The sequence below is a fragment of the Pogona vitticeps genome, chromosome 6 (assembly GCF_051106095.1).
Source record: "Pogona vitticeps strain Pit_001003342236 chromosome 6, PviZW2.1, whole genome shotgun sequence".
NCBI lineage: Eukaryota > Metazoa > Chordata > Lepidosauria > Squamata > Agamidae > Pogona > Pogona vitticeps.
The window spans coordinates 84,558,863-84,583,095 of record NC_135788.1 but is presented as its reverse complement, the minus strand read 5'-3'; the positions used below and the strand labels follow the sequence as shown (position 1 = coordinate 84,583,095).

Genomic DNA, 24,233 nt, shown 5'->3' with positions numbered 1-24,233 from the left:
GCGGCGGCGGCCGCTCATCCGAAGGCCGGCGGCGAGCGGCGCTTCGGCCGGCTCGCTCCTCCCGGGCCGTGCAGGGGGAAGAGGGAAGAGAAAGAGCCCCGGGCCGGGCGCCTAGCTCTGCCTCCCCTTCACCTCCTCCTCTTCAAGCCGGCACCCGGCCGGCTTGTGGCTTGTTCCTTCCCGGGGCCGTGCAGGGGGAAGAGGCTTCCCTCTTCCCCCTGCACGGCCCCGGGAAGGAACAAGCCCCGGCGCGACCGGGCACCTGGCTCCGCCTCCCCTTCACCTCCTCCTCTTCTTCAAGCCGGCACCCGGCCGGCTTGTGGCTTGTTCCTTCCCGGGGCCGTGCAGGGGGAAGAGGCTTCCCTCTTCCCCCTGCACGGCCCCGGGAAGGAACAAGCCCCGGCGCGACCGGGCGCCTGGCTCCGCCTCCCCTTCACCTCCTCCTCTTCTTCAAGCCAGCACCCGGCCGGCTTGTGGCTTGTTCCTTCCCGGGGCTGTGCAGGGGGAAGAGGCTTCCCTCTTCCCCCTGCACGGCCCCGGGAAGGAACAAGCCCCGGCACGACCGGGCGCCTGGCTCCGCCTCCCCTTCACCTCCTCCTCTTCCCTCTTCCCCCTGCAGGGCCCCAGGAAGGAACAAGCCACAAGCCGGCCGGGTGCCTGGCTCCACCTCCCCCTTCACCTCCTCCTCTTCTTCTTCAAGCCGGCACCCGGTGGCTTGTTCCTCCCAGGGCGGCGGCGGCAGGGGAAGGGAAAGGGCCGGGCGCCTGATTCCCCATCTCCCACTTCACCTCCTCCTCTTCCTCCTTTTCCTGGGGGGGAGGAAATGCCAGCTGATCGGCGGTTCCAAAATGGTGCCCCCTGTTTTCTGGACGGATTCCTCGCTTACCGAGGCGGGGAAAATGGCTGCTCCTATGGAGGAGCCTCGCTGAACGGTGAGTTTTTGCCCCATAGGAACGAATTAAACAGGGTTTAATTCGTTCCTGTGGGGGTTTTCTTTCCGTTTAGCGATGTTTTTGTATAGCGACGTTAATCCTGGAACGGATTAACGTCGCTATGCGGGGCACCACTGTATATGAAGCAAATTATATGTGAACTGTAATGCAGCAACATGAATCAGATAGAGCAGAGGTCATCAACCCCCGGTCCGCGGCCCATTGCTGGTCCGTGGCTTAAGCCCAACCGGGCCGCCAAAACAGATCTCCCACCCCCCCTCTGCACACACTCACCCCCGCAAAGGTTGTTTGCACCTGCGTGCACTCGTGCGCCTGCACAAACAGTGGTGTGGCCTCCCGGAGCCTGACTGGAAAGCTAGCAGCACGGAGGGACCCAGCGGCTGAAGACAGGAGCCTGCGAAATTCAAGTGGCCTCCCCACAGGGCTCTGTCTCCAGCTGTGGGGTCCCTCCATGCTGCTGGCTTTCCAGCCTGGCTGGAAAGCCAGCAGCATTGGGAGACCCCATGGCAGGAGGCAGGAGCCCAGTGGGGAGGTCTTTTGAATTTCCCGGGCTCTATCAGCCAGGAGCGCAGGTCGATGGGGCAAAGTGAGGAGGACTCCACGCAGCCCTGACAGCCCGCCCACTCTCCCTTGCGAACCTGGTTCCCCTGGCTCGCCGAAAACGTGGGCATGTCACGCACAAGCGTGAAGGGTGTGCCACTCATGTGCACAAGCTTGACACACCCACCTGCAGTGGTGACACGCCCACCCATGAGCATGGGGGGTGCCCCCACCCCTGAACCGGTCCGCGCATGGAGTCTGTACCCCTCAACTGGTCCGTGGTCCGAAAAAGGTTGGGGAACGCTGAGATAGAGGACCAGTGAGGTGCATAAAAGAACAGCTCAGATGTAATCTAAAATTAAACAAATTAGAATTGCACTAATGTTTTGGCAATATGCCACAAAATATTGAATGAATGTTACTTTTCTTTGAAAGATCACCATTAAGATTGCTATTAAGTGAGTTCCTTCAATTTACTCACTCACTTTGCTGTTGTCTCTTCCTGGCTGCTTCTGCTGTTTTAATTTATGATACAGGTGTACCATAAATACAGTCATGGCCAAAAATATTGGCACCCTTGCAATTCTGTCAGAAAATGCAACCCTTCTTTCAGAAAATGGTCAGTTGCAAATGTTTTGGTGCTCACATGTTCATTTCTTTGGTTTACGTTGGAACAACACAAAAAAACAAAGAAGAAAAGTCAAATCTGATACAATCCCACATAGAAACCCAAAAATGGACTGGCCAAAATCATTGGCACCCTTAACTTAATATTTGGTAGCACCCCCTTTGAAAAAATTACTCAAATAAGTCGCTTCCTGCAACCTCTCTACTGGAATTTTGGACCACTCTTCTTTTGCAAACTGCTCCAGGGCCTTCAGATTTGAAGGATGCCTTCTCCCAACTGCTGTTTTGAGAAATCTCAACAGGTGTTCTATGGGGACTCAAATCTGGACTCATTGCTGGCCATTTCAGAACTCTCCAGCGCTTTGTTTGTAATCATTTCTGAGTGCTTTTTGAAGTGTGTTTCCAGTCATTGTCCTGCTGGAAGACCCAGGACTTCTGGTGGAGACGCAGCTTTCTTACACTGGCCACTACATTGTGCCCCAAAATTCTTTGGTAATCATCAGATTTCACAATACCATGCACACAGTCAAGGCATCCAGTGCCAGAAGCAGCAGAGCAACCCCAAAACATCTTTGAATCTCCACCAGGTTTGACTGTAGGGACTGTGTTCTTTTCTTTGAATGCCTCATTTCTTTTTCTGTAAACAGTGCCATGATGTCCTTGACCAAAAAGCTCTACTTTTGTCTCATTTGTCCACAGTACGTTCTCCTAGAAGGAATGTGATTTTGTCACATAAGTTTTGGCATACTCCAGTCTTGCTTTTTTATGCCTTTGTGTCAGCATTGGTGTCCTCCTGGGTCTCCTACCATAGCGTCTCTTTTCATTCAGATGGTGACAGATACTGTGAGCTGACACTGTTGTACCCTGTGTCTGCAGATCAGCTTGAATTTGTTTGGAAGTTAATCTGGATTCTGTATCCACCATTCAAACAACCCTTTGTTGTAATTTTTCAGTAATTTTGCTCTTCCATCCACGTCCAGGGAGGTTAGCTACAGTTCCTCTTGAAGATATTGCACACAGTGGACACAGGAACATTAAGATCTCTGGAGAGGGACTTCTAGCCTTGAGATTGTCAGTGTTTTTCCACAATTTTTTCTCTCACATTCACAGACAACTCTTTACACTTCATTCTTTTCTCCATGCTCAGTGTCACACACAACACAAAGGTTGAGTCAACTTTTTTCCATCTTAACTGGTTGCAAGTGTGATTACTATATTGCCCACACCTCTTACTTGAGACAGGTATGTCTAAATACAAATTGAAGGAGCATCACATGCTTGAAAAGCAATTATTTCTTACAATTTAAACAGGGTGCCAATAATTTTGGCCAGTGCATTTGGGGGTTTCTATGTGGGATTGTATCAGATTTGACTTTTCTTCTCTGTTTTTTGTGTAGTTTCAATGCAAACCAAAGAAATGAACATGTGAGTACGAAAACATTTGCAATTGCAACCATTTTCTGAGAGAAGGGTTGCATTTTCTGAAAGAATTACAAGGGTGCCAATATTTTTGGTCATGACTGTAGCACTGCTGTGGACAGTGATAGTAAAAATGAGTTTTGGATGCCAGGACGGGAAATTAAGTAATATTGGAATAGTTTTAAAAGCAGGGTTGTAAAGCAAGATATTGAAAGTTGGGAGGTGTCACTATAAGTCCTTCAGCACAATATTCCTACATTAGTTCTCCATAGAGGGAAGCTGGGAGATTTTATAGCTTATTTTACCTTTTCACCAATATGGTACATTGGAAAGAAATCATAAGTACCTTCAAATCCAGAAAAACAGGCATTGCCAACTCACAACATTAGAACCAGCTAAGAGTCCCTGACATTCTAAGGACTTGTAAGTTTATTGCATGGGGTTTCCTGGACCACAAAGCACCTATTTACTGTTTTGTCTACTAAAAGTGGTCAAGGCAGTATGCAGTGTAAATACAGTTTTCCACAGGAGAGGTCCCTTAAGATCACTGCAGAGTTTCTCTTCTGCACCTGCAAACTGATCAGCGTACATAGATGGAGTTTAAGAGACTAGGTTCACCTTTTTTCAGTATCGGAACCTCCTTCTCCCCACTTACTTTCAGGTTCAGAAAGATGCAGATAGTCACCTTGTACAGTAGATGGTGATGAGTTAATTTTTAGTTTTTAGGATATTCTGCCATCAGTAATTTTCTTCTCCCTTACATGATAAAGGCCTGGAAATGTAAAGTACAAAATCAGGATTTTATTTTTTGGAAAAAACATATTGTACAAGGCTGAATCCAAATGTTTACCCAATACATGAAAATTATTACATTACTCCAGGTTTATCTTTCAAAAGTCTTCCCCCAGTGTTGTAGGTTGATATTTGTCAAGTTTAATGGTCTGCCATAAATTGAATTTTTATTAGTATTATATTCATTGATTAGCTCAAATTACACATTGAGAACATACATTTACTGTACAATAATTTCAGGCTGATGTGTTGTGCCTCAGAAGCAGGAATGGAAGACAGTCTTGTTTTATAACCTTAGGTTCATTTTTGACAAAAGGAATAAAAACAAATTAGGGCATCCTACATGTTAATTTTAAATCTGTTTCTGCATTATGTCTGTGGATCTTTATTTTAAATAACACAAGTCACAGGCTTAGCAATTCAGATCAGGTATTAGAGTGATCAGGTATTAACTGTTTCCCATGGTAAAAATCATACACACCAAAGTTGCTGCTGACAGATGCAAAGATAACATTTAACAGAAATGTCTGTGCTTTGGCCTTTAGCCACATATAATAGAGGAAGGGAAAGAGAGAGAGAGATTGGGATTCCATGTAAAATAAGTACTTTTAGTGATGTTCAGTTGAATGGAGTTTCAATTTAAGTGAACTCTGGTATTAAGCAGCACTTCAGCAGAGATACAATCTAAGGTGATTGTGATATAATCAAAGTAAAACTGATATATTCTATAATTGTTGTGCTGACTGTCAACAGAGGCACTGAAGTTAAAATTCTGACTTTCCTGACTTCTTCGTCTTGTCTTTTATCTAGGAGTGGCCACACATTGCTTGCCTTCTGGTTCTCTCGTCAAGAGGGAAAACTCAACAGACAGCAGACCATTGAACTGGGCCATCATATACTCAAAGCACATATTTTTAAGGTAGTAAGAAAATCATATAATGACATTTCCATCTTGGGTATTAGACAATTAATGGATAATTGTCTGAGGTCCCCTCTGGTCATTTACTCTGGTCATTTTGGTGGTGGGCCAAAGTGAAATGTATTTTAGAAAGGTGGGGTATACTGTCCTGCAGTGCTTGCTTTTTTTCTGCTGTGACCAGAGATCTGCAGGGTCTTCAGAGTGAGCCAAAAGGAGGAGGAAAAAAGGTTCTCACCTTCTCTCCCAAACCTATTTCCAGGTTTGGGAGATGGTGCTTCCAAACTTTGGGTTGATATTAAAGAAAATGTTCTATTGAGTATACAGGATAAAGAGGCATACTTTTTAGCTTCCTCTTCCCTTTGTATCTCAGAGTTAGCAACTGGCAATGAGAGGGAATTGATGTCCTGAAATGAAATTAATTTGTCCGCATTCGTTTCTCCCCACCCTCACCATCATTTTAAAACTGTCATAAAGCCAAGAACATCTGAACTGATTTTCTTATTCTCCTACCAAAGGTGAAAGATGGGCTATAGATCCCATATGAATGCTCTCAGAGCCCTTTAGAAAATGCAGGTTTAAAACCTTGAATGCAGGAGCAATTTGAGAAGACTCTTAGAATTTCCTGGTGGATTCTGTATGATATCACCCAGTGGGCAAAATCCTGTTGTGTTGGGAAATTGTATGCTTTTACAATGTATATAGCAGACATTGTTTTTGGGCCCAGGTCAGTTTCCAGTAAGGATGATCATTAACCAGCTTTGGTATCTAGAATAATTTCCTGTCTCTGGGTAAATTGTATCAACTTACATGTGTATTTAAAATGTTATCTGTCTATGTTTACCCTGCTCTGTATTCAGGAATGTTTACCCTGATTGTGTATTTAGGATTTACATGCCTCTGTTTACCGGCCCCTCCGTTTACCCTACTTGTGTACTCAGGATATTAACCGCCTCTGTTTAGAGTAGTTTTTGATTAACTTGTTCAAAGGCAGATCCCGATAATAAACGGGGGCAAGGCGACCAGGAGGAGAGTTCTCACTGAACAGCATGCTACAGAGCACGCTGTTTATTCCATCCGGATCCCGCCCTGCAAACCACACTCGAGTGTCCCGTCTCTTCATTTTCCCCTTTGCTGGTCAAGGGGGAGGTTTCATCTACAAATTCCTGCACTGAGGTTTCATCTGCAAGACCCCTACTTCCCCTCATCTTGCAGATCCCAACACTGTTGCTTAAATTTGTGCTGGTATAACTTGGATCAGGTGCCAGAAACATTTACTTAAACATGATTAAAAGCTTCCTATTTTTCCCTTTCAGGTTCTGAGGCTTCATAAGGCTCCTTTTTGACCTGAAGAAGCCTTTCAGAGCCTCAAGATGTGAGGGGGGGACTTTAATAGTACTATAGAAAAATGCTGTCGGCAGGATAAGGACTGGCAACAGCAATCAGGTGTTTTATTTAAAAGAATTGGGTGATTCTAAGGCAGGCTCAGAATCAGGAATGTGGGGAAAGGGAGCTTTTAATCAATGTTAATTAAATGTTTCTTGTGCCAATCCATGTTACACTGACAAAAAAATTACTCCAGTAAGATTTTGGAGTCACGTCAGGCTGAAAATGTTGCAGTCTGAATCAGGACTGGCTGTTTCCTAGAGTAATGGTCTTGCATTTGTGTCAGAAGCAATCCAGTGGTGCTTCAGTGGAAGGATTAGCCAACAGGATGCTGGTATTGTGCAGGGGACGCCCAAATGTGTTCATACTTCTCACATTCTTCATGGAGGCTCCTTCTGGTTCCTTGGAAACGAGATAGTTCAGTTGTCAAAAGGACCTCGGGAGTAGGCATTATTGATTGCGCACCTCTTGATTTATGTAGTGTATTCTTTTCAGGTATTCGGCTAATAAAATATAAGAGGGAGTAAACAAGATTTTGAATTAAGGATGTAAATGTTCATATACAGTATTTCATTCTTGGAAGTAAGAAAGAAAAAGTCAACATTTTCCTTCTCATAAGTTTTATCCTGGCATTTTTTTGCAAAAAAAAAAAACAAAAAACAAAAAGCGGAGGCATAGTTTTACACATGAGAACTTCTATTTTGTATGAAACTCTTATGTTTTGGACAAAATGCAAAGGGATTTTATATTTAAAACAAAAAACCAAAAATGCAACTGATTACTAGTGTGAGTTGCTGACAAAAATCCTGGTATTTTCATTCTCATCCAGGAGTACAAAATATCTCAGCAGCTGACCATTTTTTTCAGTAGGGTGTCTCGGTATGTTGAGACCCTGTTTACTTGAGAAAATTGTGAATATTCATTACATCCTTAGACTAAATATTCTTCCAGAATACTTCTAAAAGAACAAAAAAAAATCAGATTCTGTTGCTTCCAGCAGGATTTTTTAGCAAAGCACATTCAACGTCTTGCTACATTTATTATACTAGAATAAATGTTCCTTATCCAGTGGTACATATTTTTTAAGATCCGCCTACTTCTTTGTTTTTTCCTCTGTTTTGTCCAAAAATTTAATATATGGCTGACTATAACTAAGGTAATGGAGAATTTCTTACTTCATTGTGAGGAATTGACATTTAGGTGCCTTTTTCCTTGTTGTGATGATTCATGGCTTCAGGTACTCTGGAATTCTTACTAATATGGTAGATGGGGTGGAGAATATTTGAAAAGTGTCAGACAGAATAGTGAGAATGTGTCATATAACCTCATTGTTCTGTTATCATATAGCTTAAATATAGGATTTCAAACATCCTCTCCAAAACTCTTGTTTTGCCTTTGAAACTTCCCTTTAAAATTTACTTTGGATCCTTGACAGTAGATTTAAGGTTACAGTGGACCCTCTGCTTACGGAATTAATCTGTATTGGAAAGGTGGCTGCAGGTCGAAAAGTCTGTAGGTCGAGTCTCCATTGACCTACAATGCATTGAAAACCAATTAATCCGTAACTGACCGTTTTTGTTCCGTTTTTCTTCCATTTTGGTTTTTTTCTGATCTGTAAGTCGATTCTCCGGCTGCAAGTCAAACCTAAATTTTGTGGCCAGAGAAGTCTGTAACTCGAAAAGTCTGTAAGTCGAGCCGTCTGTAAGTCAACGGTCCACTGTAGATTCTCTATATGTTAATAACATGCAAAGGAAAACCAGTGGTCTTAATGATGATATTGAAATTTTGTATTTTATAGGGGCTGAGTAAAAAGGTTGGGGTTTCCTCTTCAATTCTTCAAGGGCTTTGGATTTCATACAGTTCAGAAGGTCTTTCAATGGCACTGGCCTCTCTGCGGAACTTGTACACCCCAAACATAAAGGTACTGGAGAGACATCTCAGAACACAATTATTATTATTTTTAATGAGAAAACTAGGAGCAAAAAACAGTTTATTCTCCTGCCTTGCAGGCAGGAGCCTGGCAGAACATTGGAGGCAATGGATTCACAAGTCCTCTGATCTCCATGGGATTTCCCTAACCATCTATATTGGAAATGGGGTCACATCCTAATATGTAGCCTATCTAAGGCTATAGAGAATTTTTTCCCAATATCCCTCCATCCTTTCATTTATTAAAATTTTGACTAATCCAGGCATTCCCAAGTAGTGTGGTTGGGCACACTAGTGTGATTTGGGTCAGCCACCACAGGGTTGAAAAAATAAACAAAATAAAAATTTTATTTATTTATTTATTTATTTATTTATTTATTTATTTATTTATTTATTTATTTATTTATTTATTTATTTATACCCCGCCTATCTAGTCATTTTGACCACTTATGTATGAAAATCTTGTGTTGTGTGACTCTAATAGGGTTTTCAAGTTATGTGAGATATTTAAGGGATAGTTTTGCCAGTGCCGCCCCTCCTGTGAGTTTCCATGTCTGAGCAAGGATTTGAACCTAGGTCTCCGGAGTCCTAATTTATCACTCTATCCATGCTGGCTCTCTCAGTACTCTTAGAGGGTAAATAATTCTACTCTATGGCTTTCTTAACACCAGTTGAGTAATTTAGTTATGCCTAATGCAAACACATATTAGAAAAGGATGATTCTGCATCTCTGCCTGAGTTGCTGTTTTGCACATCTCCTTCCATTAAGAAAGCATCAGGTTGCAAAGAAATGCATCTTCATTGCTCAGTTCTTGCTCCTCTGTGGGCAGATGCCCCACATTCAGTGTGGAATGTGTGCTGAAACAGGCAAGATCATGGAAGCAACCAAAGGTGAGTGTTAATTCTATTGGTTAAAATAAAATTGTCCACTATGGAGATGTCACAGAACACACTTGAGAGAAGGGAAACAAATATAGACCTGGGGAAAACCTATTCATGTGTAATGTACATAACTATTTAATTCTATTCTAATTGACAAAACTGAATGTGTGTCTTAAATATTCAGAGTTTGGGGTGAATATGGTTTGAATCAATTCACATTTCTCTTCTGTTCTATAGGTCAGTCGGCTGCTGATCTTGGGAGGTGCCAACATCAATTACAGGACTGAAGTGCTGAACAATGCCCCAATTCTTTGTGTTCAGTCTCATCTTGGTTACACTGAGATGGTAGCTTTGTTGCTGGAATTTGGAGCAAATGTTGATGCATCTTCTGAAAGTGGCCTGACATCTCTTGGATATGCTGCTGCAGCTGGTTATCTAAGCATTGTTGCACTGTTGTGCAAGAAGCGAGCCAAGGTGACTGGAGGCTTGAGATAATGCCTTTGATTCCCAAGTATTAGCAACTTGGCCTTGGATGGGCTGCCCATGATACCTTCATTGGGATGGGGTGGGAGTTCCCCTCTTACTGTAGGGGATGCAGTGATGTGAGGGTGTAGTTCTTACCTACTCCTTAGAAAGGATTGAGCACATTCACAAAACAAAAAGCCATTGTTTTTAAAAGCCATTTAAAAACATGTCTTTTCAGGCAGGCCTTCCCTCCAATCAATTAAACTGACCTTTACTTTTTCTTTTAATCACTCCATCTTGGCAAGGATTTATATAATTGTTATAATTTTGATGTTTTAATCTTTTTAGGATGTTGTTTTGCTATGTTTTATGTATGTAAGCCGCCCCGAGTAGACTTTGTCTAGAGGGGCGGGGTAAAAAATCCAATAAAAGTAAAAGTAAGTAAAAGTAAAAACTGGAAAGTTTTAAAAGATTTCTTATGCTTAAAGTGAGAGGCAACTTGTTTAGAAGTATAAGCATTTTTCCTTGAAGCTTTAGGAGCATCATTTAAAAAAATTTAATCTTAATTTCAGCTAGCATTTTTCTTGGGCAATGAGGGGTTCCAGAAGAGGTCTAAATAACACAAAAATGGTCTTGGGGGACCACATAGTGTCCCCCCAATCACACAATTGCTGCCTGTGTCTTAGTAGATTTGAATCAGGAGAGGAATCTGTGCTGTATGATCTTGTTTAATACAGCAGTGGAAAAACAAAGTCATTCAGTATTATTTTTTGGTACAAGCTTCTAAGCTGGATCTTAGATTGTCTAATCTTGTTTGTACACTTGCTTTTACATCACATAGCTGTTCCTGTGATGGTTGCACTAGCAAAATCATGAGAAACAATGCGGCTTTTTCTTTCCCTCATAAGTATGGTCCACATTTCCACATAACAAGATCAGACCCTTGACTGAAGGTTTTTTAAAAAAAATACTAAGCTGTACTCAGATAGTATCTCTGAATAGTCCATTGGCACCTCATTGTGCATGGTTCAAGTGGGTGCTTAGTTGATGTGTGCATAAGATGCCACACTCCTTTGTCTGCCTTTAAGAATCTCTCATTTTAGTTTAGCACAATATTAAGAGTGTGTAGGCTATAATATAATATAAATCTGGTTTGGATATGGTAAATGTCAACTGTTATAAAGATTATGATGCCTTGCTTATTGGAAAAAGAAAGATACAATTCTCTTATGGGAAAAATATTCTATTTCTCCACCAGAGAAACATGGAAAATATATTCTACATGAACATATACAGTGGTACCTTGAAGGACAATTACCCCTCAAAACAACAAATCTGCATGATGACGATGTTTTGCGACTGCCATTTTGTTTCGCAAAACAGTGATTTCTGAGGGGGAATTTCACTGAACGACTATTTGGTCCGTGCTTCGTGGACCATTTATTCGCAAGACGATGATTTAAAACAGCAGATCAGTGGCATGATCTTTGCAAAACAGGTGTTTTCGGGCCCATTTTTCGCAAGACAGCGATTAAAAACAGCTGATTGGCGCTCGCAAAATGGCTGCCCTATGGGCGATCTTCGCAAAACGATGAGGTATTTTCCCCATTGGAACACATTAAACGGGTTTCAATGCATTCCAATGGGGAAATGGTTTTCGCATGACGATGATTTCACTAAACATCGATTTTCACGGAACGGATTATCATCGTCATGCGGGGCACCACTGTATTCTATATGAACATGATAACGTTTTGAAAAGAGGGATTGGAATGAGCCTTTAGCATGCCTGTTGAAAATGTTTGTATTTAATTTTATTCAGTCATATTTTCTTTCCTCCCTAAGGTGGATCACTTGGACAAGAATGGTCAGTGTGCCCTGGTACACGCAGCTCTCAGAGGCCACTTGGAAGTTGTCAAGTTCTTGATTCAGTGTGACTGGACAATGGCTGGGCAACAGCAGGGAGTGTTTAAGAAGAGCCAAGCCATCCAGCAGGCACTCATTGCTGCTGCCAGTATGGGATATACTGAGGTATGTTGCTCTCTTTGACTTGCTGAATCTTCATTGGTCAACCAGACTTTAAGCTAGCTGTGTTTCTTGCCCAGCAAAATGCGGGACAAGAAACCATTTGTATGGGTTGGAAGAGGTGAGTAGTCTAAAGTCACTTAGTTTTCATGCTGCGTCACTCAATTCCATTAGGAGTAGAAGGCTTATGCTCATACAGAGACAGAAATATCAGCAACTTTCTAATTTATGGGATCACTTCCATACCATACAGTAAATCATGTTGAGGGGGGGCAGTCTTTAATCAAGAGACTTTGGATAGCCTACAAGATTAAAATATTCGTATTCTTCCTTTTTTTGTAATTGGTATTCAAAATAACTAGCATTCAAATCTTTATTGCATAATCAACATCATTGCAGATTTTTAAAACAAATTAATACGCTGCTGTGTTTCCCCGAAAATAAGACAGGGTCTCATATTAATTAATTAATACATTAGGGCTTATTTTCAGGTGATGTTTTATTTTACAGTCATGTCATCTTCCCTTGGTTGCTCCACAATGGTGGAGGGCAGGGTTTCACTTAACTGAGGCTTATTTTGGGGGTAGGGCTTATATTACGAGCATCCTGAAAAATCATACTGGGGCTTATTTTCAGGTTAGATCTTATTTTCAAGGAAACAGGGTATATCATGCCATAGGTATCAGGAAAAAAAATACAATGAATTAAAATAATGCTAATATTAATACAATGGGGCTGTAAATATGAGTATTATTTATTTAAACAATTTTAGCTAAAACCTCCTAAAATTCAATGATAAAACTTAAATATCAAATTTAAATTATGTTCCATATGGCTGTCTTCATACACCAAATCTTTATGGCAATTTACACAAATATTTTCCAAATACATAGTTCTATTTGTAGCGGCTTTAAAAGCAACAACTCTATTTATTGTACAGTATGTGAATTGGATGTTTGTAATAACAAGCTCGATTTCTCTGGGATGCTTCTATATTCCACTTTCTTTAAGATGGGCTGTAAACATTTTTCTCTTATATCCATATACAGTACAGGGGGCAATCGAGCACATAATCAGCCAACTCCTAAAGAACAGGGTTTCCACAAACAATCTATCATCTAAAGAGATACCCTGAAACCTACCCCATTTCATTATTGGATCTATTTGTTTAAATCTTAAGCGTGTATATGCTTTTCTATATTTCATTTTAGGCGGGACAGTTAAATAATTTTCAAAATGTTGCAATTGTTTTGTATTAGTCAGCCATTTTGTAGTTTTTATGGATGCAACAGCTGTTATATCAGTCTGAGCTCTTACATTAGGAATCCTTTGCTTAAATATATGAATTGCATCTTTCCACAATGGGTTTAGTGGTCCCCAACCTTGGGCCTCCAGATGTTCTTGGACTACCACTCCCAGAAGCCTTCACCACCACCTTGGCTGGCCAGGATTTCTGGGAGTTGAAGTCCAAGAACATCTGGAGGCCCAAGGTTGAAGACCATTGGTTTAAAGCCTGTGCTGTATGTAAAACCAAATTTTGGAAAAAGCTTAAACAGTTTTTCCACCCATGAATTTCCATGATTAGATAACTTTTGCTCCTCCAAACAAATTTTGGACAATCTTTCTTCCATTGTTACTTGTTCTGCACCAATACTTTACCATTCTTGCAGTTATCAGACCCGAAATCATTTTTGTACCAAGTTCTGATCTAACTAAATGAGGTGGGGTAAAATTTGAAACTACCAGGATGACCTGATAAAATTGTGTTTGAACTTGTTCAATTTCCTTGAGGTCTGCAAAACCCCATATTTCAGCACCATAAATTAACATAGGAATTATCTTAGCTTTAAAAAAAATTAATTGGATTTAAAGTACCTGGATAACTGTAGCTTAAAAGTTTATAAGTGGACTGCAAACTGGTCGATACGTTTAATATATTTTTCTTTATATGCAGTATCCAAGATCCTGTTGCTGTAATGCCCAAATTAACCTGCTGTAACTCTTTAGAATTTATAGACCATTTGTGGGTTTTTCTTTTTTTTTTTTTCCTTTTTCTTTCTTTCTTTCTTTCTTTCTTTTTTTTGCCAAATACAACCACCTTAGATTTATTATTGTTAATGCATAGGTTATTTTCTTGACCATAGATATCAGACTATTTCAAAAGTCTCCTCATAACAAATTGAGTTGTTGATAATAATATATTGTCAGCATATAATAATATATTTACCTCTCTATTTAGAATCTTAGGTATATGATAACTGTGTATAAATGTCACCACATCATTGATATAAAAGTTAAGTAAGAATGGAGATAGAATGCAGCCTTGGTGGACACCTTCACTTACCAGCTGCATGTTTATGATATCTGAAGAGTTCACAAACTGACAAGTCACTTTGTTTCTAGATTGTTTCCTATCTGCTTGATCTCCCAGAAAAAGATGAAGAGGAAGTAGAGCGGGCGCAAATCAACAGCTTTGATAGTCTTTGGGGAGAGACTGGTATGTTCTGTAGATAGTTTGTGCCTTCCCTCATATTTGTTTATTATGTACATGGTGTATCAAGAGAGAATGATTAGCCTGTGGGAAATTTCTAATAGAACAAATTTAATCCTTCCTTCCTCCCTCCCTCCTTCCCTCCCTCCTTCCCTCCCTTCCTTCCTTCCATCCCTCCCTCCCTTCCTTCTTTCCTTCAAATCAATGTAACATCTCAGGAGAACCAGGGACGGAAGAACTTTAACTTTTAAGTCTCTTGCTCTTCAGCACTTTGGACTTCTGAAATATATTATGGAACCTGATACAGAAGAACGCATGAACTTATGCAGGCTCTTGTTTTTCCAGAATGAAGTGCTATGCATACCTTAAAATACCTCTTTAGGTTGGTGATATTGGTGATATTATAAAGAATAGTCCCTGTGTAGGATTGTTTTATATGACTTTGAACAGTCATTCAGTGAAGTCCAAAACAATTATTTTGGCAAAACTGTAGTGTTTTTTAGTTATGTAGGTGTGGGTGATGGTTTTGGGATTCCATTATGCACCCTAAAATAATAATGGCACACATAACAATAATTGCAAATGGAATACAGTATTATGTAGTGTGGAATGGATGGACTGATAGGCTTCTGTTGAATTGATTTCAGTTCCAGTTCTTGCTCAGCTTTAGAATTTACTATATGAACTGTGTTAGATGATAGATAGACCTAAAGGCCATGTAAAAAAAACACATAAGCATTAGTAAACTCAATTGACAGTGGACCAGAAGAACTGATGATGGAAACGGGAGATATTATCTATGACAAATCCAAAAAAAGTATTATTATAGTCAAAAGAAAAGAAAAGCCTTGATTGATGACTGATGGAACACACACATTTCATCATCATCAACAACAAGCAAAAGTAAATAGAAATAGGGTCTAAATACTAACTACAGGATGTCTATCTTACACATAGGGACAAAGAAAACTAATACTGTATAATGATCAGTGCAAAGAATAAGACGAAAAATAAAAAGGAAAAACAAGAGGTCTATTCCTCAAGTTTAAATAAATTAAAGGAAATTTATAGATTGCACTAAATCCTTTGACTTTGTGGACCACAAAAAGCTATCGTATTTTTACATTTATAAGACTACCCTCTGTATAAAACGACCCCCCTTTTCTAACCCCAAGTTAGAAAAAGCAGGGATTAAAGGGCTCCCTTTTTGCTAAGGCCCCTGCCTTCGCAAAAGGCAAGGAAAGCAGCTGTCAAAGTGACTGCCACTTTTCCTTGCCTTTTGAGAAGGCACGGATCTTAGCAAAAAGGAAGAGACAAACGCCTCCCCTTCCTTTTTAATAACCCTCATGCCCTTGCCTTTTGAGAAGGCACAGAGTTTAGCAAAAAGGATGGGGAGGCGCTTTTCTCTTCCTTTTTGCTAAGCTCCATGCCTTCTCAAAAGGCAAAGAAAAGCGGCAGTCACTTTGAAGGAGTGGAAGCTTGTAGAAGTATCAAGAATTTGATATGCATATGACACAGTATTCCTGGCAGGAGACAACAGTGACTTGAAACAATACTGTTTCAAGTATGGAAGACTACAGCTGAACATTAAAATAAAAATCATCACTATAGAAGAATTATATAATAATGTTGACAACACATTGAAATTTTAAAAGGTTCTATACAGCCTGGTTCAATCATAAATCAATCAGAACTGCTGGAAAACTCAGTGGTTTAGGTATCTGGATGCAGAGTCAGTGGTTGGGAGTTCTATTCCCTACTGTGCCTCCTTGACACAGGCTGCACTCAGTGATAGAATCCCTTCCAACTCTGCAGTTCTAAGATTATCCTGATGACTCAAAATAGAGACAGCAGCCAAGAAACATGTTCTGAGGAGGGCAACAAGGATGATCAGGGGAAACCAGGTATTTTGAGGAAAACCTGAAAGAACTGGGCATATTAAGCCTTGAGAAAAGAAGACAGAGGAAACAATGATAGCATTCTTTAAATACTTGAAAGGCTGTCATACAGAGAGGAGCAGGATCTGTTCTCAATCATCCTAGAGTGCAGGGCACATAATAATGGGCTCAAGTCCTTTGAACTCCATTATTTTATGATTCTAAATCAGATAAAGACTAAGACTTGGAAAGGCAGCTGTGAAGGAACTTGAAAGGCGATCCTTCTCTCGAGATCCAGGCCAGGATCTTCTACATTATTCTATTCTGAATAATTTTGTAAATTGGACAGTGAAGAAAGCTAACAGGGAAGATATCAGTTCATCTGAAATAAATACCATTAACCACCAGAGGCACAAGTAAGTGGCTCTAGATCAGATCAAGCCTGAATTCTCTTTAGGTGCAGAAATGACTGAAGTGAGGCTATTGTACTTTGGGCATATTATAAGAAGACAAAGATTGCAGAAACATGTAAACATTTGATGGCTCTAATCACTAAATAATATGTAATTCTGAAATCATGAGCAAGATTTTTCTATCAGGTACTATTTGAAGTCACTTCAAGAGCAATTGTGATATAAGTGCATTATAATTATTGGCAGCTGTCCTGAAAATGAGTAGGCTGGTTCTTCTAGCTTCTCTCATCTGAATGGTTTTCAAAGTGTATGGCTCTTATTGGAAATCAGACCTGCTTTTTTCCCCAAGCTATTTTGTGTGTGTCTGTGTGTGTGTCTGTGTGTCCATCTTACTGGCTGGAAGAACTGCATCCAAGAGTATTGAAGGAACTGGTGGAACAACTCTCAGAATCACTGTCCATTGTTTTCTTTAAATCATGGGAAATGGGTGAGGTGACAAACGAACTGGAGGAGGGATAATGTTGTCCCTATCTACTAAAATGGCAAAAAAGAGGAACCTGGGAACTACAGATGAGTCAGCCTGACATCAGTCTCAGGGAAAATTTTGGAATAGATTATAAAGCGGTAACTATGAAGGCACATAGAAAACAAAGCAGTAGTAGCTAGAAGCCAAGACAGACTTCTCAAAAACAAATCCTGCCAAACTAATCTGATCTCATTTTTTGAACTGCTGACCACCCTGATAGACAGAGAGAATTATGTAAACATAGTATATCTTCACTTCAACAAAGCTTTTGACAAAATGCCCATGATATTCTGATTAGCAAAGTTTGGGCTTGGTATAACAACTGTCCAGAGAAAACACAATTGGCTTACAGAATCATACGCAGAGGGTGATTATTAATGGCTCCATCTCAAACTGGGAGGAGGTAACAAGTGAGGTACCCTAGGGCTCAGTCCTTGTCCCAGTGCTATTCAATATTTTTATTAATCACTTGGATCAGGGGATACAGGGAATGCTAATCAGATTTGTGCATGACACAAAATTAGGTGGAATAGCTAACACCCTGGAACACAAACAAAATTCAAAATGATCTAGATAGGCTTGAGCACTAGGTTGAAAACAACAGAATGAAATTCAACAGGGATAAGTGCAAAATACTTCACCTAGAAAAAAGAAGCCAAACACAGTTATAAGATGGGGGATACCTGCCTCAGCAATACTATGAGCAAGAAGGATTGTGGAGTTGGTTAGATCAGTGGTTCTTAACCTGCCGATATCACCCCCCCAGGGGGTGATTTCATTTTTCAGGGGGGCGATGGAACAAAAGGAGGTGATGCAGGGGCGAAGGAATAGAAGGGGCCGATAGGGGGCGATGGAGCCTCTGCATCACTGCCGCCATTGAGGAAGTTATCATCGCCAGATCCAGAGCAGCTGGTGCTAGCAGCGGATGTGGTGCCGCCAGCACCATCGAGGAAGTTATTGCTCCCCGTGGCAGCGGCACGGCACCGCCAGATCCAGAGCAGCTGGTGCTGGCAGTGGATGTGATGGCGCCACCGCCACCATTGAGGAAGTTATCATCACCCCTCTCCCACAGCGGTGCCATGCTGCTGCTGCTGCGCCACTGCCGCTGGGGAGGGGAGCGCTGATAACTTCCTCAATGGCTCAAGGGGGCGCTTTCAAAAAGGTTAAGAACCACTGGTTTAGATTACAAGCTGAATATGAGCCAACAGTGTGCTGTGACTACAAAAAAGGCAAATGCTATTTTAGGCTGCATTAACATAAGTATAGTCTCCAAATCACATAAAGTACCAGTTCCCCTCTATTCCACACTAGTTAAGCCTCATCTTGAGTGCTGTGTCCAGTTGTCGACACTGCATGTGAAGAAGGATGCCAACAAATTGGAACAAGTTCAAAGGAGGGTAAGAAGGATGATCAGGGGGCTGGAAACCAAGCCCTATGAGGAAAGACTGAAAGAACTGGGCATGTTTAGCTTTGAGAAAAGAAGACGGGTGATATGATAGCACTTTTCAAATACTTGAAAGACTGTTATACAGAGGAGGTGCAGGATTTGTTTTTGATTATCCCAGAGTCCAGGACATGGAACAATGGGCTCAAGTTATAGGTGTCAGCGATCAGCTCTCCTAAGAGATGCTTGACCGTTCGGACAGAGAGTAATTAGAAGCCTGTGCTCCCTCATTAGGCTGGGCCGAGTCCTGGTAACCTCAGCCAAGGGCCGCCCCAAAACTTCAGCTTACAAGTCTGCCCTAAAAAGATACTTCAGCAACCTTGGAAAATTCCAAAAAATAAAAATAAAAAACATGAGCTATGTAGTCAGTAGACCCACTTTGCTCAATTAGATAGGACTCAGTAGCTAAATGTGGCCCAATTTCCCCCTCAGGGTAATACTAAGACAGCTATACCATTCAAGAGACCAATTGATTTTTATGATTATTATTTTATTTAAAAAGATATAAAGATTTACAAAATAAAGTCAGTTTAATGCATAAGCCAGCACATTACCATTTACAAGGCTTGATACAAAATATAAATGAAACAACAATTCTCTTTAAATACAAAAACACTAAAAATCTTACAAAAGCTCTTAAAAGCTCTATTAGGGTGGGCAAGAGGCATAAAGCCACCCTTTCTCCCCAGTCCCCTACATCTCTATCAGTCCTTTTACCTGCACTGTGCAGCAGGCAAAAAGGCCTAGAAAAACAGTAGACCAAAGAAGTAAAAGAATGGATGAAAGGGAAAAAAGGATATTGTCCATAGTAAGAGTTCCTTTTTCAAGCTTCGCTGGAACCCCCCCCCCCTTCTTCATCATATCTCATGCTGTCATCCAGTCAAGGTCAGATAAACAGTTCCTCCTTCTTTCTTCTCTTTTCATGGGAACAGGTGTTGTTGTCCTTAGCACATCTGCAGCTCTGCCATAACAATTACCCAGTCTTCTTATCTAGGAATGTTCTCCTCAGGCCTACAAGAAAACATTCCTACATCCCTCTGGAAATACACTGTCAGCATACAGAAATCAGTTATACAGAGAACCAGTATGGAATCCCTTTTACATTGTTCACTACTACATATCCCATCTTCAGTACAAGATTTAATCCACATAAACCAATCCATGACAACAGGAAGCCAGATTTCACTTGAATATCAGGAAAAACTTCCTAACTGTTAGAGCAGTATGGGAATGGAACCAATTTCCTCACAAAGTGGTGAGTGCTCAAACACTGGAGGCATTCAAGATAATGAATGGCAAATATCTTTCATTCTTCAGTGTGGTCTCTGTGAATCACATATTTGGGTTAAATGAGCCCCTGCGCTGGAACTTCGGAACCTTCTAGAGCTTTTCTGAAAAAGATACAAAGTTTAGGTTGCCCCTCGCACACATGCGCCATTCCCCCCAGCCTTCAGTTCCTAATTTTCCTCCATTGTGCTAGGAACGTTTTCGGACAGAGCTCTCTTGTTTTCTCGGAATTCGATTGACTTTGGACTGTATTTCGACTATTCTTGCTTCTGTTGCCCCTTGATCTTGGACTGTTTTTCGACTACCCTCTGCCTGACTTTGGCTCTTGTTTGACCTTTATTTCCCACGCTTTTGTGGATTGCCTGATTGCTTGATTGCCAGGCTGATTGCCTCAGCGGGAAGCGCCATTATCGGCTCAGCAGGAGATTCCATTACCTACTTATCTCCTGATTACCGTGAGAACTCAGGCTCCTATTGCCTCCTGTGTACTGTTTTATGTCCCCATCAGACCCTTTTAGTAAATGTAGGGCGTGCTCCAGGAAAAGACCCTTTTATGATAAACATAGTCTTTGTTTATTTTGCCTGGGAGACGCTCACAATACTTCTACCTGTCGCCATTGTAAAGAATTTACTAAGGCTGCTTTGAAGGCACGCCAGCAGAGACTTAAGTTCTACCTTTGGGAAAAGACTCTGTTTGCAACCCATCCCTCAGAGATGGAGACTTCTTCCAATCCCTCGGTGACTCCTCGCTCTGAGACAACCGTATCTCTCCCATCTACATCTACTAAGTTGCCTAAAACCCCTAATAAGGCTACCTCAGGTCCTTCCAAGAAGGCTCCTTCTACATCTAAGGTGCCTGTTTCCAAGGACACTGCTAAGCCTAAAAAACAGGCTGGACAGCCTAAGAAATCCAAGGCTAAAGAGATCACCTCTCTTCCGCCTGTTACACCATTGCTGCCTTCACCAATTTTGGAAGATTCTTCAAGGGATCAGGAATCCCTGTCTGAAGCGGCTCCGTCTTTGCCACTCTCTCAGCAGCCTGAGGCACAGCTTGAACCTGGGCATTCACCCAGCCCTGACAAAGTTGAGGAGGCTGTCTTATCCAGCCCTCATTCTGCCCATCTTGGCCCTGCAACTGCCGGCCGGGTGACTGAGACTCCGCATTCATCCTCTTGCTCTCTGAGGAGAGATCTTCCTCCTCGCAAAAAAGGGTCGAAAAGGCAGCATTCTTCTTATCAACGTCGTGAGTCTGACTTGGAGATTCCTCAACATCGGAAAAGACACAGGCATGAGCAATCTGGGTGCAGTCGTTCAGGAAGGAGAAGGACAAAACACCGACGTCGACATTACGATACCGACTTGACATCGTCGTCCACCTCTTCAAGTTACTGCAGGCACAGGAGGAGGTGCTATTCTCCCTCTTCGACCTTGAGTTCTTCGCCTTCTCTACGTCGATGTCAACAGGCTCAGAATACACTGCCTGCTATGGACACTGCCAAGGCTTCCTAAAAGACTTCTTCTACCTTGATGTCGAGACTTAAAAGTTCTCAGCAAACTGCTCAAGTCTCCTTAGCAGAGACTACTCTACATAGGGTACCATCGGAGGAAGATGACCAACTTTGCGAGGTGTCTTCCAATCAAGATGTAGAGGTTTTCTCTCCATTACAGGCTCAATCACCAGTGGAGGCGGACTCCTTTCAATCAGATACAGGGAACCCATCCATCCTCACCCTCTGAGGATTTCTCTTCATATTCGCAAATGGTGACCAGAATGGCTAATGTTTTAAAAATGCAAACACAGCTTCCACCTCCTCCATCAGATGATCCCATTTTTGGAGACATCGACCTAGAGGCTTCTCAACCACTTAGTCTCAACTATATTTCTCAACTGTTTAATCTCATTATCGACGCTTGCTCTCAACCAGCCACCCCTCTTTCTATCTCTAGGAGGAGTGAGAATATGTATAGGATTTATGGAGGAGAAGTCAATTTCTTATCCGAGCACCCTGCTCCCAACTCTGTCATTGTCCATGTGAATGCTTCTAAGGCTTCAGGGAGGCCACATGTCACTCCCACCAATAAAGAAGGCAGGAAGATGGATGTCTTGGGTAGGAAAATTTACAACTTCCAGTCCTTCCTCCTAAAAATTTGCAATTACCAGGCAGCAATGGGAGCATACCAGAAGGATCTCTGGAATAACGTACTGGCAGCACTTCAAGCTGCTCCTGAAGACATTATTTATTTATTTTATTTATTTATTTATTCAATTTCTACCCCGCCCCTCTAGACAAGGTCTACTCGGGGCGGCTTACAAAAATTAAAACACATTAAAACAATATAGAAGAATAACTAACATAATGCAATTATTATAATTAATATTATCCAAGATGGCAACATTAGACAGGAGTGTTCAAATGCTCGTGCTGAAGCTATGACATCCAAGCACCAGTGCTTAGCTGCTAGGCAGATGTTTCGGCTAAGACATTGAACACTGCAATAACCCTTCGGCGTCGTGCTTGGCTCAGGGCATCTGGTATTGTTGAGGACGTGAAGAAGCAAATTGAAGAACAGGCTTTTGATACAAAAGGTTTATTTAATGAAAAGACTGATGAGTCTCTCAAATCTATACACGAAAGCAAGAAAACTGCTAAATCTTACACCATTCATCAACAGCCTCATTTCCAAAAACAACAGTGGCAGAGGCAATTTCCTCAGCAGCAGTATCATCAGCAGGCTTCTCAAGGGTACAGGCCTTACAGGAGTTCTCAAGGTTCTCTTCTCAACAATCTTCTGCCGCTCCACCCTACAAACAGCAAACATCACATAAACGTCAGTCCTATCGCCCATCTACCAGAAAGTCCAAGCAGTACCTTTGACTTCATCAACCCTCTGCTTCAAGATCATCACACACGTCTTGCCCCATTTTACCACAATTGGCAAAGGATATCAAAAGACATCTGGGTTCTGAACATCATCAGATTCAGCTACCGGCTAGAGTTGGTAGAACTTTCTCCTCTAGGACATCTGCGAATGACAACATCCAATCCCACCCTAGAGGAGGAGGTCCTCACTCTACTCCAAAAGAATGCGATACAACGGGTTCCTCGTCAGGACATCCTCAGGGGATTTTACTCCCGATATTTCATTGTTCCAAAAAAGGATGGAGATCTAAGGCCCATACTAGATCTAAGGGACCTCAACACTTACCTTCAGCCACGCCGGTTCCGGATGGTCACCCTGGAATCCATCGTCCCCCTGTTGAGAAAGGGAGATTGGTTTGTGGTTATTAATCATATTTTGCCATTTTTTCAATTCTTCTGTTATCTTTATCAGTGGCATCATAAACAAAAAATCTTAGGTAAAATCTTCATTTTACATGCTGCTGTTCTACCCAACCATGATAATCCAGTCTTTCTAAAATTATTCAATTCATCCTTAATTTCTTTTATTTTATCAACATTTTCCTTTTTAAAAACAGATTTGTTTCTATATATCCCCTATTCCCATATATCCAGTTTTACTCACACTAGTTATTTAGAATTTCCCATTTTAGGTTTTTTTTTCCCTCCAGGAATTTATTGCATTCTACTCCACCTAACATTATATATATTGGGTTAAAAGCCAGAGAGAGTAGCTATCAACAGCATTCTTATGTTACACATACCAGCTGAGCACTGTGACCTGTCAGTCAAGCTCTTTGTCTCCACAATGTGCTTCCCAGCTTCAAAACAGTAGTCTTTCCTGATGACTAGTCCTCCCTAATGTTTTAAGAGTATAGAAGCCTGAAAACCCCTAACATCTAGAAATACCTTCACAGATTTTTATGATTCACTTTGTTTGAGGATAATATATATACACTAGCACATCACATTTTTAGCCAAAGTTTTTATTTTCAAGTAGGAATGAGGACTTTTGGTTCTGCTCTAGTTTATGTGCAACAGAATTTTGCTTCAAGTATGGAAACAGTAAAGGTCCAGTCCAATTACTGGTTTAGGTTTGTTTTTAATCTACTGCATTAGTTTTAGAAGGTAAATCAACGAATTGCCTGTCTGTGCAACTATCATAGTGTCGCTATCAATTTTTGTTCGTTTAAGAAACATTTCCCTACTCACGGGATGTTTATGGCAGGAAATTGATGTATTTGTTTATATGTTTGTTAGAAAATGTCTCTTTTTACTGAAATTGTGCACTTACGATGTTATATTTATTTTTCAATAAATGGAGAAGTAAATCAATGTATCAGCATTTTAAAGGATGTTGA

General features: G+C 41.2%; 1 protein-coding gene across 14 annotated transcripts in view; it reads left to right on the top strand.

The window, feature by feature from the left end:
* The window catches only part of TANC2 (tetratricopeptide repeat, ankyrin repeat and coiled-coil containing 2), a 297,308-nt gene that overhangs the window by 251,338 nt on the left and 21,737 nt on the right, over nt 1-24,233 (top strand). For all 14 annotated transcript variants that reach the window (XM_073004058.2, XM_078377736.1, XM_078377733.1 and 11 more), the window contains 5 exons: nt 5,142-5,250; nt 8,432-8,554; nt 9,682-9,918; nt 11,755-11,940; nt 14,338-14,431. In XM_073004058.2, the coding sequence (XP_072860159.1) occupies nt 5,142-5,250; nt 8,432-8,554; nt 9,682-9,918; nt 11,755-11,940; nt 14,338-14,431 (749 nt within the window). The remainder of the gene's footprint in view (nt 1-5,141; nt 5,251-8,431; nt 8,555-9,681; nt 9,919-11,754; nt 11,941-14,337; nt 14,432-24,233) is intronic.